At 42.3% G+C, this 14,672-nt stretch overlaps 1 protein-coding gene across 5 annotated transcripts in view; it reads left to right on the forward strand.

Annotated features, from left to right (window-relative positions):
• Positions 1-14,672, forward strand: part of gli2a (GLI family zinc finger 2a) — a 301,684-nt gene that overhangs the window by 244,817 nt on the left and 42,195 nt on the right. For all 5 annotated transcript variants that reach the window (XM_067987118.1, XM_067987117.1, XM_067987120.1 and 2 more), the window contains 3 exons: positions 9,725-9,926; positions 11,604-11,817; positions 13,638-13,751. In XM_067987118.1, coding sequence (XP_067843219.1) covers positions 9,725-9,926; positions 11,604-11,817; positions 13,638-13,751 — 530 coding nt within the window. The remainder of the gene's footprint in view (positions 1-9,724; positions 9,927-11,603; positions 11,818-13,637; positions 13,752-14,672) is intronic.

Raw genomic sequence — 14,672 nt, forward strand, 5'->3', positions numbered from 1 at the left:
GACATCAGGGGAGTTAATATTAATATGTGAATATATAAGTTTCAGGACGGTCTTGCCCCCATCCCCTCCAATCACTGTAGAACCTGAAAGTGCATGTCAGAAACAGTCTGGAAGGGTGATGTTATTTTAATTCATCCTGGTCAGATTCTGGCCTCTCCTATTCACCACCCAGTAGGTTTGATGCTGCTAATGAGCGATTTGCTTTGGTCTAGCTGAAATGAGTTAGTCGGGGAACAGTTAGTTTGGATTATTGGATTAAATTATAAATCATCCTGGAATGTAATCCACTGGGAATGGGAGAGGGGTGGGGCGGTTAAAGTGTGTGTGTGTGTTATATGTATTGAATGTATACTATTCACTTATTTATAATAGCGTGGGTTTAACATTCATTCCCTCTTCTCTCCTGAGACCCCTTTCCTTCCCCCACATGAACACAGGTTAGAGCTTTCGAGATTTCTGCCCACTCTGCTGCTGGGGGGAATTCTGCTATAAAATCTAGACTTGCTCTTCAGATGTTTCCCAAACACTAATTTATTCCAAGGGCCTGCCAAAAAAAGTGCTCATCCCTTTAAAACAATATGTGCTCTTTGCTCCTTTTGTTTCTGATGCATCTGGATTTAGTGAGCTGTTTCTTCCAGGCATTAGTCTGATCAGCAGTGACTTCATCTCAGCTTGGTGAACAGTCAGCTCCTTCCTCTTAGTCTTGTCACTAAGCATAAACAACAAGGGTGTTGAATTTTTTTTATCAGCTCGTTCATCTGCTCTGGATTTGTTGCTTTTAGCCTTTCTGAACTGCGAGAAGTAGGGAGTTTATTGCAGTGTTGTCTGTCTGCACAGGCACATTATCCTCAATGGATCATTAACATGCTGTGCTGCGCAGTGGTTAGGGCAAGACTTTCTACACGCAATTGCCGTCATAGCGAGTTCCCTATCTCAGTACGGTAGTTCAGTGAAGGGTGCAAGTGAAGCTCAGGCATACAAAATCCGAGCAATTAATTATAGACTGGCATCCGTTCTCTCAGCTGGGAACAGTGTTTAGCATAGGACAAAAGAAGTGCAAAGTAAAAAGGACCTTGTCAGAATCTCATTGTACTTCACAAACAATCTGCTGATTTGTGAAAGTGTTCCTGCCAGGATTCAGAAAACACCAAATTTAATACTGTAAAGAATTTCATGACATCTGCCTCCCTTGTAAAACAAACATGCTCATCACCAGATGAGGGTCTTTTTAAAGTCATTTGCCACTTTAATAACTTCATAGAGCTCAGCAAATACCTCAGCCAACTTAATGATTAGCTGATGCTCATCAAACTCTTTATATCTTTTGAAAACAGGCTTTTTGGAAACCAGAAGTGTGTCTATAAACTGAGATTTCTGACTTCAAAAATATTTTTGAATACTCTCATCAGGTTTAACAAGCGAATTCAATTTACGAAGGTGTCAGACCTGCTGATAAGTCAAACCTGGGTCTGAATGTGTCCACAACACTGGAACATTACGTGGGAACCAAAACAGTTTCAGTAACTTTGAAAGCAAAACTCAGTTAGGGGCTGTCTCCAAAATTTGGTTCTTTACCTTAAATTTGGTGTGTGTTTTTTTTCTTTTCATTTAAGATTGCTTCAATTTAATTCTTTAAGCTTCTTAATCTATACTGTAGGTCTATGCTATGAGTCTATACTGTGGGTCCAAACTATGAGTCTATACTGTGGGTCTATATTGTATCTTATAGTAGGTACAGCAAAGGCAGAGGCCATTCGGCCCATCGTGCCTGTGCCGGCTCTTTAAAAGAGCTGTCCAATTAGTCCCATTCCCCTGCTCTTTTCTATTGGCCCTGTAAATTTTTTCCCTTCAAGTATTTATCTAATTCCCTTTGAAAGTTACTATTGAATCTGCTCCATCACCCTTTCAGGCAATACATTCCAGATCATTACAACTCGCTGCTTAAAAAAATGTTTCCTCATGTCGCCTCTGACTCTTTTGCCGATCACCTTAAATCTGTGTCCTCTGGTTACCGACCTTTCTGCCACTGGAAACAGTTTCTCCTTATTTACTCCATCAAAACTGTTCATGATTTTGAACACCGCTATCAAATCTCCCCTTAACCTTCCATCTTTCAAGAAGAACAATCCCAGCTTCTTCATTCTCTCCACATAACTGAAGACTCTCATCCCTGGTACCATTCTAGTAAATCTCTTCCGCAGCCCCTCTAAGGCCTTGACATCTTTCCTAAAGTGTGGTGACCAGAATTGAACACAATACTCTAGCTGAGGCCTACCTTTTATGAAGGTTTAGCATAACTTCCTTGCTCTTGTACTCTATGCCTCTATTAGTGAAGCCCAAGATCCCATATGCTTTTTTAACAGCCTTCTCAACCTGTCCTGCCACCTTCAAAGATTTGTGTATATGCACTCCCAGGTCTCTCTGTTCCTGCACCCCCTTTAAAATTGTACCATTTAGTTTATATTGCCTCTCCTCGTTATTCCTACCTAAAGGTATCACTTCACCCTTCTCTGCGTTAAATTTCATCTGCCAAGTGTCTGCCCATTTTACCAGTCTGTTTATGTCCTCCTGAAGTCTGTTACTATGCTTCACATTGTTTACTACATTTCTGAGTTTGGTGTCATCTGCCAACTTTGAAATTATATCCTCTATACCCAAGTCCAGGTCATTAATATATGTAACATTTGCAATCCTCCAGTCTTCCGGCACCACCCCCATATCTAAGGAGGATTGGAAGATTGTGGCCAGGGCCTCCACAATTTCCACCCTTACTTCCCTCAGTAACCTAGGATGTATCCTATCTGGACCGGGTGACTTTTCTACTTTGAGTCCTGCCAATCTTTTAAGTACCTCCTCCTTATCTATTTTTATCCTATCCAATATTGCTACTACCTTCTCCTTTACTGCTTCTCTAGTGAAGACAGATGCGAAGTATTCATTTAGTACCTCAGCCATGCCCTCTCCCTCCACAATCAAACTCCTTTTTTGTCCCTAATCGCTCCCACCCTTCCTTTGCCAACCCTTTTCCAATTATATGCTTATAAAAGACTTTTGGATTCCCTTTTATGTTAGCCGCTAATCTATTCTCATACTCTCTCTTTGCCCCTTTATTTTAGATCTCCTCTGTACTTTCTGTATTCAGCCTGGTTCTCTACTGTATTATGAACCTTACATTCATCATAAGCCTCCTTTTTCTGTTTCATTTTAATCTCTATATATTTAGTCAACCAGGGAGCTCTAGCTTTGGATGCCCTTCCTTTCCCCCTCTTAGGAATGTGTTTACACTGTACCTGAACCAACTCCTCCTTGAAGGCCTCCCATTGTTCAATTACTGTTTTGCCTTCCAATTTTTGATTCCAATCCACCTGGGCAAGATCCCTTCTGAGGGAAATTAGCCCTCCTCCAGTTAAGTATTTTCACATTTGATTGTTCTTTGTCCTTTTCCATAACTATTGTATACCTAATGATATTATGATCACTGTTCCCCAAATGCTCCCCCATTGAAACATGCTCCACCTGCCCCACTTCATTCCTCAGAACTAGATCCAGCACTGCTTCCTTCCTGGTTGGGCTGGAAACACACTGTTGCAAAAAGTTCTCTTGAACACATTTCAGGAATTCCTGCCCCTCTTTGCCCTTCAACCTGTTACTGTCCCAGTCTATATTGGGATAATTGAAGTCCCCCATTATCACTACTCTACAGCTCTTGCATCTTTCTGTAAATTGTCTACAAATTTGCTCCTCTATCTCCTTCCCACTATTCTGTCAAATAAGAAGAAACTGCTCGATGCAATGAACATAAAATTGAAACTGCTTGAAATATGTCTTAGCTCAGTTAGCATCAGAAAGGAGAAAAGATGGGTGAGGCCCCCATTCAAAATCACCCAAAATGCTAACCTGTCCTTTGTCCTTCAAACGCTGACTGACCTTCTATGCAGTTTCAACATTTTTATTTTATTTCAGATTTCCAGCATTCACCATTGTTCACTTTATCAATACTAATTGCAGTTCAGCGTTTCCACTGCAGGCGAATGGAAATGAAAGTGACCCAATAACCAGTGTGACAGGGTATCTTGTGGGACCTTTTGAATCTTAGGGAGGGGCTACAGTAACAGCAGACCTCTGATTGCATTGCTGGACTGTGTCTGACACCACTCAAACCTGCTTGAAAGCAAGTGCCCTCGCTGAACCATGGAAAAATTAGATATGATAGTTAGATAGATCTGCGAAACGGGTGCAGAGGTCAATGTGCCTGATTCGCAGCTCTCCCGATTTTCTGGTGGAGAATGTTAATGACCAAAAATTCACAGGCTTGACAGGGTAGATGCTGAGAGACTGTTTCTCCTGGCTGAAGAGTCTAGAACTAGGGGTCATAGTCTCCAGATAAGAGGTCGGCCGTTTAAGACCAAGATGAGGAAAAATTTCTTCACTCAGAGGGTAGTGAATCTTTGGAATTCTCTACCCCAGAGGGCTGTGGATGCTCAGTCATTGAGTGTATTCAAGATTGAGATCGATAGATTTTTGGTCACTGAGGGAATCAAGTGATATGGGGATCGGGCAGTTCAGACGAGATCTTATTGAATGGCGGAACAGGCTCGAGGGGCCATATGGCCTACTCCTGCTCCTATTTCTTATGAATCGTCCACTGAACTCCATTCTCAATTCTCCGATATATGTTCCTATCGGGAGTGGAACCTTGTACAATTCACCACACACACACACACAATAAAGCACCTACATAAAACCAGAACAATTAGAAACATTTAAAAGATCCCAGATAGAGATTTCAAAGCTGCGATTTAAAGTAGACAATAATTCTCAACCATTTGAGCTTTGTGCTTATGGTTTATGAAGCACTTGAACACATTATCACCTTGTAAACATATTCATGGATCCACTGTACAGTCATTCTCTGCCTCTCTCTTTATATACTATTAATTACCATGAAAGTGTGGATTTTTATGTCACATATAAATAGTGCTGATCTGGAACTTTGTTATTTGGTCACATCACCACTTATGACAAATTCACATCATCCAAGCGAGAAGCACCCTGTCTCTCCCAGTTTATTTATCTACTTTGTTTTTATGTATGTTACAATCCTACGATGTTTGACCTTACACCCTTAGATTTGAGAGTCCTGGTGTTTAGAAGCTGTAATTAGAACAATATGTTGTATTTTAAGGGTGATTACTTAAACAGCAGTAAAGGTTGTATCATAGGCAGATCTTGTCAGCTGAAATTAAAAAATTATCAAAGCAGTAAATTATTTTCTAACTTTTGTTTTATTAAATTGACAAAGTACAGGCAAAAGTCGATGATGTAGGTAAACATGTGCCTGATTTTTCAGTTTACCATGGCATTTGCACATCTGTGTGTTTTGGCTTCTTGCCACATTCAGACTGCTTTTTGAGTGACATCCAAAGCTTCTCTATCAACACGGGCAGATTCTTTTCCTAGTTACGGGCCAAGTTGTCCGAAGCCAATCTGCTCGAAATGCTTTCAGTACCTAGAGTGCACAGGGCAATCCAGAATTTCCATAAAGATAAATGGCATTTAAGAAGAAAATAGAACGTGTGCCCCTCCCCCTCCTTTCTCCCCCCCCCCCCCCCCAAAAAAAAACACATATAGGACAAAGAAAGCTAAAACAGATACAATTGAAATAATCCTTGAGTTTGAGTTAAAGCATTGGGAGAGAAGAGTTGCAGAGCAGAATATAAACCACCAACGCTGGATTAAGAAAAGCAATGCAGGTTAGATGGATCATGGAGACACAAATCATGCTGAAAACAATCGGAGCATACCTGGCTTAGACAGTACAGATGTTAACACACGTGTTATGACTTCTTCAAGCAGATCCAGCAGCCCACTGCCATCTGCACCAGCTGCGGGAGCTGAGCAGAATCTTAATTCCAAATCCCGCACATCAGGATTAGATTTGATCTAAATCAAACAAGGTGTAAACAGATCCACTGCTTCCTTCCGCCAGGCTGCTAATCACTTGAGAATGGCTTGTAAGCACAGGTATTAAAGAGGGCCTATCTAGTATTTTGGCAGTGTTGCAATTCTATTCTGCTGAGACTTGCCTGGTGTTGTCACAGAGAAAAGTGAATAAAAGCTTTTATCCAACTGAGACCAAAGACTCACTCGTTTTGCCCGAATCCATCAGATTCAGGCACCTTACTTGTCCCATGGTTATTCCGGTGATACTTCTGAAATTGCCCCTCTGCCGTTGGCCTTATGAGAAAGGCACTACCCAGTGTAACATTAAGCCATAGAGAGCAGAAAATTCCAGCTGTATTTGAATTCCAGTCTGTACTGAATGAGCTCAGCAGAGCTCAACTTGGGCAATGATTGGGCCACAACAGTTGGCCTTAGAATCCCCCCAGGCTAGAAACTCAACCAGGGTTCCCGCACCTGATTGCTACCAAGTGATTCCTGCTGGAAATAGTCTGCTTGGGATATTCCCCCCCACTATTCCACACCAAATCAGGCAAGATAGAAGTGGAAAAGGGGACGGAATTGGGAGGTGAAGATTACCATCACCTCACTGCTTGGTTGTGAATTTCAATCCCGTCCCCTTCCCCCCACCTCTCGGGGACCATCACTGGCCGCTCGTTCCTCTCCTGCCACTTGCAAATGGCAAAGGGGCAGGTCGCGGGTTCCTGGTTTATCTCCCTCCTGTCTGCCCCTGTTCCCGCCACTCCCAGGGACCCCTATGTGAACCATGGTGGTAGGGCTCGGGTTGCAATGGAAATGACCCCAAATGCAACAAATGGAAGGATAGGGCTTAGTAACGGCCCCCTCTCCCTCCCATCGCTTACCCGCTGAAGGCCAATGTCCTGGTGCGGTCTTCAGGACCCAATGGCACTTTAACATTGCCTTCCACCTCTTCAGGGGTTGTATTGATTTTCCTTGGGAGCTGCTCCTCCCACATCCACAGCATTCCTGATGGCCGCGCTTGCTCCCCACAGATATTCTCCCCCCTCCTAGGTCTTACCTGAAGCTGCTGCTGGCGAGTCAAGCAGCTCAAAATCCAGCCCCCTGAAGGCTGTGCTGCCTGCGGAGGTGTGTCAGTCGCCAGCAGCTCGCCCGGAATATTTAGATGAGGCCCGAGGCCCAATTTCGGGCCGCCCCCGGGCCTCTCAGTTCGAGCGAACGTTTCCCACGCAGTGCCAAGTCTGGGCCCGAAAATCGGCCCAGCTGACTTTCTAAGCCCCCCCCCACCCCTATTTTTCTCTTTCTCTTCCTTCTATCCCGTGAATTGTATACTTTAAAACATGGCAAAATCAATAAATAGTGAAACGAAATCATGAGTGCTCACAATACTGGTTTCAACAGACGGTCTCACCCAAGATGTTAATCTAACTTCCTCTCTGACTGATTCACTCTGAATTTTCAGTATTTTCTGCACTTATTTCAGAATTCCAGCTATTGCAGTTCTCCTTTTAATCTCTCGTAAACTGCAGCTTCTTGTCCTAGTCTGTGAATAGACTCTGTATTTAAAGTCTTTGCAGCATAATGGCTGTAGACTTTCAAAGGCCCCAAAGACCCAAATTAGAAGAGACAGAAATAAAATGCCTGTTACTCGTTATGTGTTGGAAAGGTCCCAGACCAGTCTACTAAACATGACATTCTCCAACAGAGCTTTACAGATTAGGTTTACATTTGTTCAGCCGACCAGCAGACACACCAATAAACTCGAGCTAGTAGTGGACGTCACACCGATGCCTGCAAATTAATGGGGGCCAATGTCTGAGCAGTCATCATAGACATAAATCACGGGAAATGGGGGGAGAAATGAGTACAAGGCTTTTCTTTCTATTTAGTAATTTATCATGGGAAGTGGCACATTAATAAACACAGCTCCCCTGAGGTGAGGGGATAACAGAGATAAATATGACTGCCAAATCCAACTTGCATCTCCGAGTCCACAGAAAACAGAGGACTGTGGGAATGCAAATTTGGGAAATATATGGCTTGTGTTTTTTTTTAACGCATTTTCTTGCTTTCTTTTAACTTGCAAACAGCATTAATTCAGTCGTCCCACAATCACGATTATTTTAGCACTCAGTTACTTAACAGCTTAGTTCTGCTGCGTACTTAAGTATAATTTTCTATCGATTAGCAAAAGAACCAGGAGGGAGATGAGGAGAATTTTCTTTTACGCAGCGAGTTGTTACGATCTGGAATGCACTGCTTGGAAGAGTGGTGCAAGCAGATTCAGTAGTAACTTTCAAAAGAGAATTGGATAAATACTTGAAAAGGAAAAATTTGGAGAGCTGTGGGGAAAGAGCAGGGGAGTGGGACTAATTGGATAGCTGTTTCAAAGAGCCAGCACAAGCACGATGGGCCTTCTGTGCTGTAAGATTCTATGAATTAGTTGGGCATTGTCTACCTTGAAAATGTTTGCCCAATCTTTACATTGGTTTGTTTATGAGTGCACAGTGCAGTCATTGAGATGGCTTTGGGATGCATCTTCGTGATATTTGTACATGAGATTGTTGTGGTACAGGTGGCAGGTGGCACTTCTCCGAACCCAAACAATAAAACCTTTGCCAAGTGCATTTTTCACAAAGACAGTGCCCCTTTAAATGTTGCAGAGACAGTAACAATGAAGAATCAGAGTTACAACTGTTTTCTGATTAAGCTGGAGTACTGATTCTAAATCCCTGATATATCTGCTGTGTCTGGCAGTGAGGTATTATACTAAAAAGGGGGAAAACAGTGAAGTTTCCTTTACAAATTGAGGGCTCTCTGATATTCTGTGAATTGCCTGTGTATCAGAAAGAGACAGGAACGACCGCTACAATTGAGCTGCACGGACTCCCAAAAGGGTTCAAAGAGTAATAGCGTTTTGAGATTTTATAGTGAATTTTTTGAGGTAAAAATACCTTTGAGTAAATGTATCACACTCCCTTCCTGACAAAGAATTGCTCTTGTACTTATTTAATCTTCTGCCCTATTACTTAACACACCAGTTAACCTGCATATTTTGCTTTAGACAAATATTGCTGCCAAGCATGCAGTGTAATGCCAGCAATTTCATACATACTAGCAGTTTGGTATTAGTAGTGGGACCACCTGAATAGAGTAAACTTACATCACTGGTGCTGTGTATTTGGTGCTAGTGTGCAGTCAACTTAAAACTTACCTTCGGCAGTCAAATGTGCTGCTTTTAACTTCCTAATGGTACCAAAAAACCTGACCAACCTATCAGCTCTTGAAATTTTACCAATACTCTGAGCAGAACTCTTGTCACTGCATTTAAATACATGAATCACAGAACTTTGCTCTTGGCCACTCAAAAGTGGCGCAATGGGCCGTATAACTGCAACTGCTCACTTATACCACTCCTAATAATGCACCAAGATCACGTAGGCCCAGTGCAGTATAACTAGGACATAAAAGAACAAAAGAAAATGACTCAAGTACAAACGACACTACTGTGTACTCTATCGAAGATTAAGAAGGCTGGGGGTTTTATGAGGTGCCATTTCACTTAAATTAAACAGTTTCATTTCTTTTAAACTCAGCCTGTGTGAGATGGAAAACACAGCATTTGACAGAACTGGTGCAATCTCTGTATCCCAAGGCTTTAAATTGCATCAAAAAATTTAAGAAGTTTTGATTTATGAAACAAGTTACAATCAATAAATATAAACTTCGGCAGAAGCAATTTTGTTTTTTCTTTTCCGAAGTTGTCCAATTTCCATTTTTTCAGTCTCGAGGTTCTCTAGTCCTCGCCCAGCCGCAAGAATGAGCAGAAAGCGGGCCCTGTCCATCTCCCCGCTGTCCGATGCCAGCATTGATCTCCAGACTATGATCAGAACATCACCCAACTCTTTAGTCGCCTACATCAACAACTCCAGAAGCAGCTCAGCAGCCAGCGGGTCATACGGGCACCTGTCAGCGGGTGCGATCAGGTGAGGCATTCAGCGTTAAGCAATCATTCAATTTATCCAAGTAGGCCAGGCTTTGCGTGGTGATCGATTGTAATTGAGGCTGGATGGTTCGCGTATGGGTAATTAGCGCGTAGCCTTCAAGTCTTGACGAGTGATTGTCATGCTGTCTGCATCCCAGTCAGACACGTCCGTCAGCAGTTACTCCTCTAATTCAAGTCGGCATATTGGCCGGCCGACCAACAAGTGCTGATTAGCAGGGGTCGTAAGTTCATAATGCAGTTGTTTCCAAACAGCTCTAAACTTTCTTGGTATGTAATAGTTATTAGGGACACCCAGAGATTCAGGCCATTGAGCTACTGAAGATCAACATTTTGCTGTTAAGTTTGGCATATAGGGCATTTTGGTAACCATAATATATTTTTATGATATAATGGGCCATGTTATGTATGAATGTTTAAATACCTGTCTCTGCTATTTTAACAGCGGTATTAACCCATTTATTTTTAAAACTGGCTGATGCTCCTGGAAAAAATCGCAGGGAGAGGAGTTTTATACAAGCACTTTAACCAGACAATCAATAACACGGCTGCTGGTCATATCTAGGTTAATATACTGTCCGCTACTTGAAAAAGTTAAATTAAAACAAGATTGCAACAAATCAAATTGTAAAAGTAAATGTAATTCAAAGAATCATGCTTTCATCCCTGTAAGCAAATTCAGAAAAAATGTCAGTCGGACTGCGTTGATACTGATCCAAGATCATTGGCAACAGAAACCGTGTGTCTCCTCTGTGTAACATGTGCCAGCTATAAGCACTGGGGTCAGTTCATTTCACTCATTGAGCGAAACCCCCTGATGCAAGTGGGGCGCCAATCTCAGCCGAACACTGGCAGGAAGGCATTTTCCGTGAGGAACAGTTGTGTTGCGTTATGCGAGAGTGATCTGTACCGGCCAGTCTCAAAGCAGCACAGGTGTCGCTTTGGAGATTGACAATACCTCACTTCTCTGAGGTGGATGAATGGCACAGAAGAAATGGATGGAAAACGGGAGAGAAAATAAAGCATACATGTTATTGAATATCTCATAAGTCAAGCAGGTAGTGTTGTGAGTTTATAGATACATTCCCACCCATTGACAGAGGATCGTCCTTGTGCCATTTTTTACGTTTTATTCATGCAAAGCAGTATCATTTAAATTATATTAGGTTGCAGTTCCTGACACACTCAGCTATTCAGTGCAACCATTTTTAGGCTGGATGCTAGGAAGGAGTGGCCTACAAAGATTTTTGTAACTTAAAGGGGTTAACTCCAGTCCCCACTCCATATTTTTTTTAAAAAACGAATGTACTTTGATTCAAAAAATCTGAGGCAGGAACTTGTGTTCCTGAAGGGATAAAAAGATTTCCTAAAACCATTTAAAGAAGAAACATTTGGTTGGTGAACCACAGCTGATTTAATTAAAATTGCTGATAAAATCTACTTGATGCTGATGTAAACCATTCTTAGGACAGCTCTTAGCAAAGGAGAGATGATACATCCTCTTGGAAATGCCATGAAACAGGATCTGACCCATTCTTTTTCAGCGTATCATTCTTTATTTTGCCTGCAGTGAAACCATTTAACGCTGCATTTTCCAACATTTGTAAACAAAAAAATCTGAAATCATTTTTTGAAAAATTCTGGTATTGTCTGATTTCAGCCCAGCATTCAGCTTTCCTCACCCCATCAACCCAGTGACCTTCCAGATGCACCAACAGATACTGAACCAGCAACGCAGCCTCAACTCTGCATTCGGCCACACTCCGCCCCTTATACAGCCATCACCAACGTTCGCTCCACGACAGCACATGACCTGCACCTCAGCGGTTTTGCCACCTACTCAGGCCAATAATGCCTCCTCTGAAGCTTCCCAGGTAAGGACAGGATTGCCTGAGGTGCTACGCAGTGGGGACAACCTTCAAATAACAGAGTGTGAAAGTGAGGGGGTGGGTTAGAACATTAGAAATATAGATAAATTTACGGCACAGAAGGAGGCCATTCAGCCCATCGTATCAGTGCCAGTCAAAAAAGAGGTACTCAGCCTAATCCCACTTTCCAGCACTTGGTCCGCAGCCTTGAAGGTAATGGCACTTCAAGTGCATATCCAAGTACTTCTTAAATGTGATGAGGGTTTCTGCCTCTACCATCCTTTCAGGCAGTGAGTTCCAGACCCCCACCACCCTCTGAGTGAAAAAAACTTTCCTCAGCTCCCCTCTAATCCTTCTACCAATCACTTTAAATCTATGCCCCCTGGTTATTGACCTCTCTGCTAAGGGAAATAGGTCCTCCCTATCCACTCTATCTAGTCCCCTCATAATTCTATACACATAAATTAAATTACCCCTCAGCCTCCTTTGTTCCAAAGAAAACAACCCCAGCCTATCCAATCTTTTCACATAACTAAAATTTTCCAGCCCTGGCAACATCCTTGTAAATCTCTTCTGTACCCTTTCTAGTGCAATCGCATCTTTCCTGTAATGTGGTGACCAGAAATGTACGCAGTACTCAAGCTGTGGCCTAACCAATGTTTTATACAGTTCTAGCATAACCTCCCTGTTCTTATATTCTATGCTTCCGCCAATAAAGGAAAGTATCCCGTATGCCTTTTTAACCACCTAATCTATCTACCCTGCAACCTTCAGGGATCTGTGGACATGCACTCCAAGGTCCCTCTCTTCCTTTACACCTCGCAGTACCCTCCCATTTATTGTGTACTCCCTTGCCTTGTTTGCCCACCCCAAATGCATTACCTCACACGTCTTCGGATTGAATTTCATTTGCCACTTTTCTGCCCACCTGACTAGTCCATTGGTATCTTCCTGCAGTCTACAGCTTTCCTCCTCACTATCAACCACACGACCAATTTTTGCATCATCTGCAAACTTCTTAATCATGCCCCCTACTCATTAAGATATACCACAAAAAGCAAGGGACCTGGTACTGAGCCCTGCGGAACCCCACTGGAAACAGCCTTCTAGTCACAAAAACACCCATCGACCATTACCCTTTGCTTCCTGCCACTGAGCCAATTTTGCATCCAGTTTGCCACTTTCCCTTGGATCCCATGGGCTTTGTACTTTTGCATCAGGAGAGATGTGTTCCAATCTATTGACTGATTGAATGAAAGTCTCCTCTATCCATCAGTAGTGTCAACCCAGTTCCTAACAAAAGCGTAAAGCGCCTCAGAATTTGGCTCTATTTAGCACTAAGTTAACATCACTCAGAGAGCCCATGAAGTCGGGCAGAGTGGAAAATGGAAATGTCACACTGGTGCAGCAAGGTGTGCTCTTCAAAGCTTTGTGGACAGAGTAAGATTCTGGAGTAGAATGCAGGGTATTTTATTCTACTTTTAACCTGCATTGCACCTCACACTGCATGCAAAAACTGGGACAGTGTTCCATCCCCTAGCACTGACCTACCTTAATTTGCTGAATATGCAATTCACTTCCTCTTAACCACTCCCACCAGCTCAGCAACCCCCCCCACCACCCCTGCAATTAATAACGATCCATTTTAGTTCTGAGCCCATCTGTTCCTTACAAAGGAATGGATAATGCTAAAGAAATTGATTTGGGAGATGTGACATCTTAAGTAGAAACAAAAATGTTAATCTTGAAGTGAGCAGATTCGGTTATATTAATATATTTGCATTGTTAGGTCGAAATTTTTAATGAGGGCTGTTTTTATTCTGTAGAGCAAGTTGAGTGGTGAGTCAGCTGTAAGCAGCACTGTTGATCCAATGATCAACAAACGCACCAAGGTTAAAATTGAGGTGGAGGGACCCCGGCCTGTCTCTCCCACCACCGAGGTGAGTGAATAAGAACCTGCATAAGATGTATGTTTGCAGTGTACAGTAAAACCTTAACCGAGGTAATAAGGTTCATTTAAGATGAAAACTTTTAAAAAACTGTGTAGATTTGGTAGGTAAAAGGTTTTGTCCATTCAGTGTATTTTTAAAAAATTCATTCTCGGGATTTGGGCATCACTGGCAAGGCCGGCATTTATTGTCCATCCCCAATCATCCTTGAGAAAGTGGAGGTGGAACAGCTAAGCCACTTCAGAGGGCAATTAAGAGTCAATCACATTGGTGTGGGACTAGAGTCACATATAAGATAGATTGGGTAAGGACATTAGTGAATTAGTTTGGGTTTTTATGGTCACTTTTTTTATTGATACCAGCTTTTTTATTTCCAGATTTTTAAAACTGAATTCAAATTGTTAAACTGCTACAGTGGGATTTGAACTCATGTTCTGCTGGATTATAAATCCAGGCCTTTGGATTACTAGTCTAGTAACGTAACCACTACACTATCGTAACCTTAATACCATACTATATTTTCTGCCTTCATTACCTGATACTTTTTGTCCCATTTAAAGTGTAACGCTGCTAATCAGAGGTAAATTTGATATGCCGATGTTAACTTTAACAGTGCAATTTTTAAGTTAGAACAAAAAAGTCATCTAAAGTCATGTGCGAGTGGCAATTTGAATGGCGCCGTCACATGAGCCATTGTATTGCTGCATCGTCCTCTGTTAGAAAAATGCTCATGGATCTTATATCACGTTACATGGTAGTGCTAACCCCCCCACCGTTTGTTTATTTATACCTCAACCCCCGCCCTTATTCTGAGCAGAGAGTTAACGTATTACTAACGTTTTAGCCCACGCAGTGTCTGGAAAATTGTCCTGGTGCAAATATAGTAATCTCTTCTCACCAATTAGACACCGC

This window comes from Heptranchias perlo, chromosome 7, assembly GCF_035084215.1.
Source record: "Heptranchias perlo isolate sHepPer1 chromosome 7, sHepPer1.hap1, whole genome shotgun sequence".
Taxonomy (NCBI): domain Eukaryota; kingdom Metazoa; phylum Chordata; class Chondrichthyes; order Hexanchiformes; family Hexanchidae; genus Heptranchias; species Heptranchias perlo.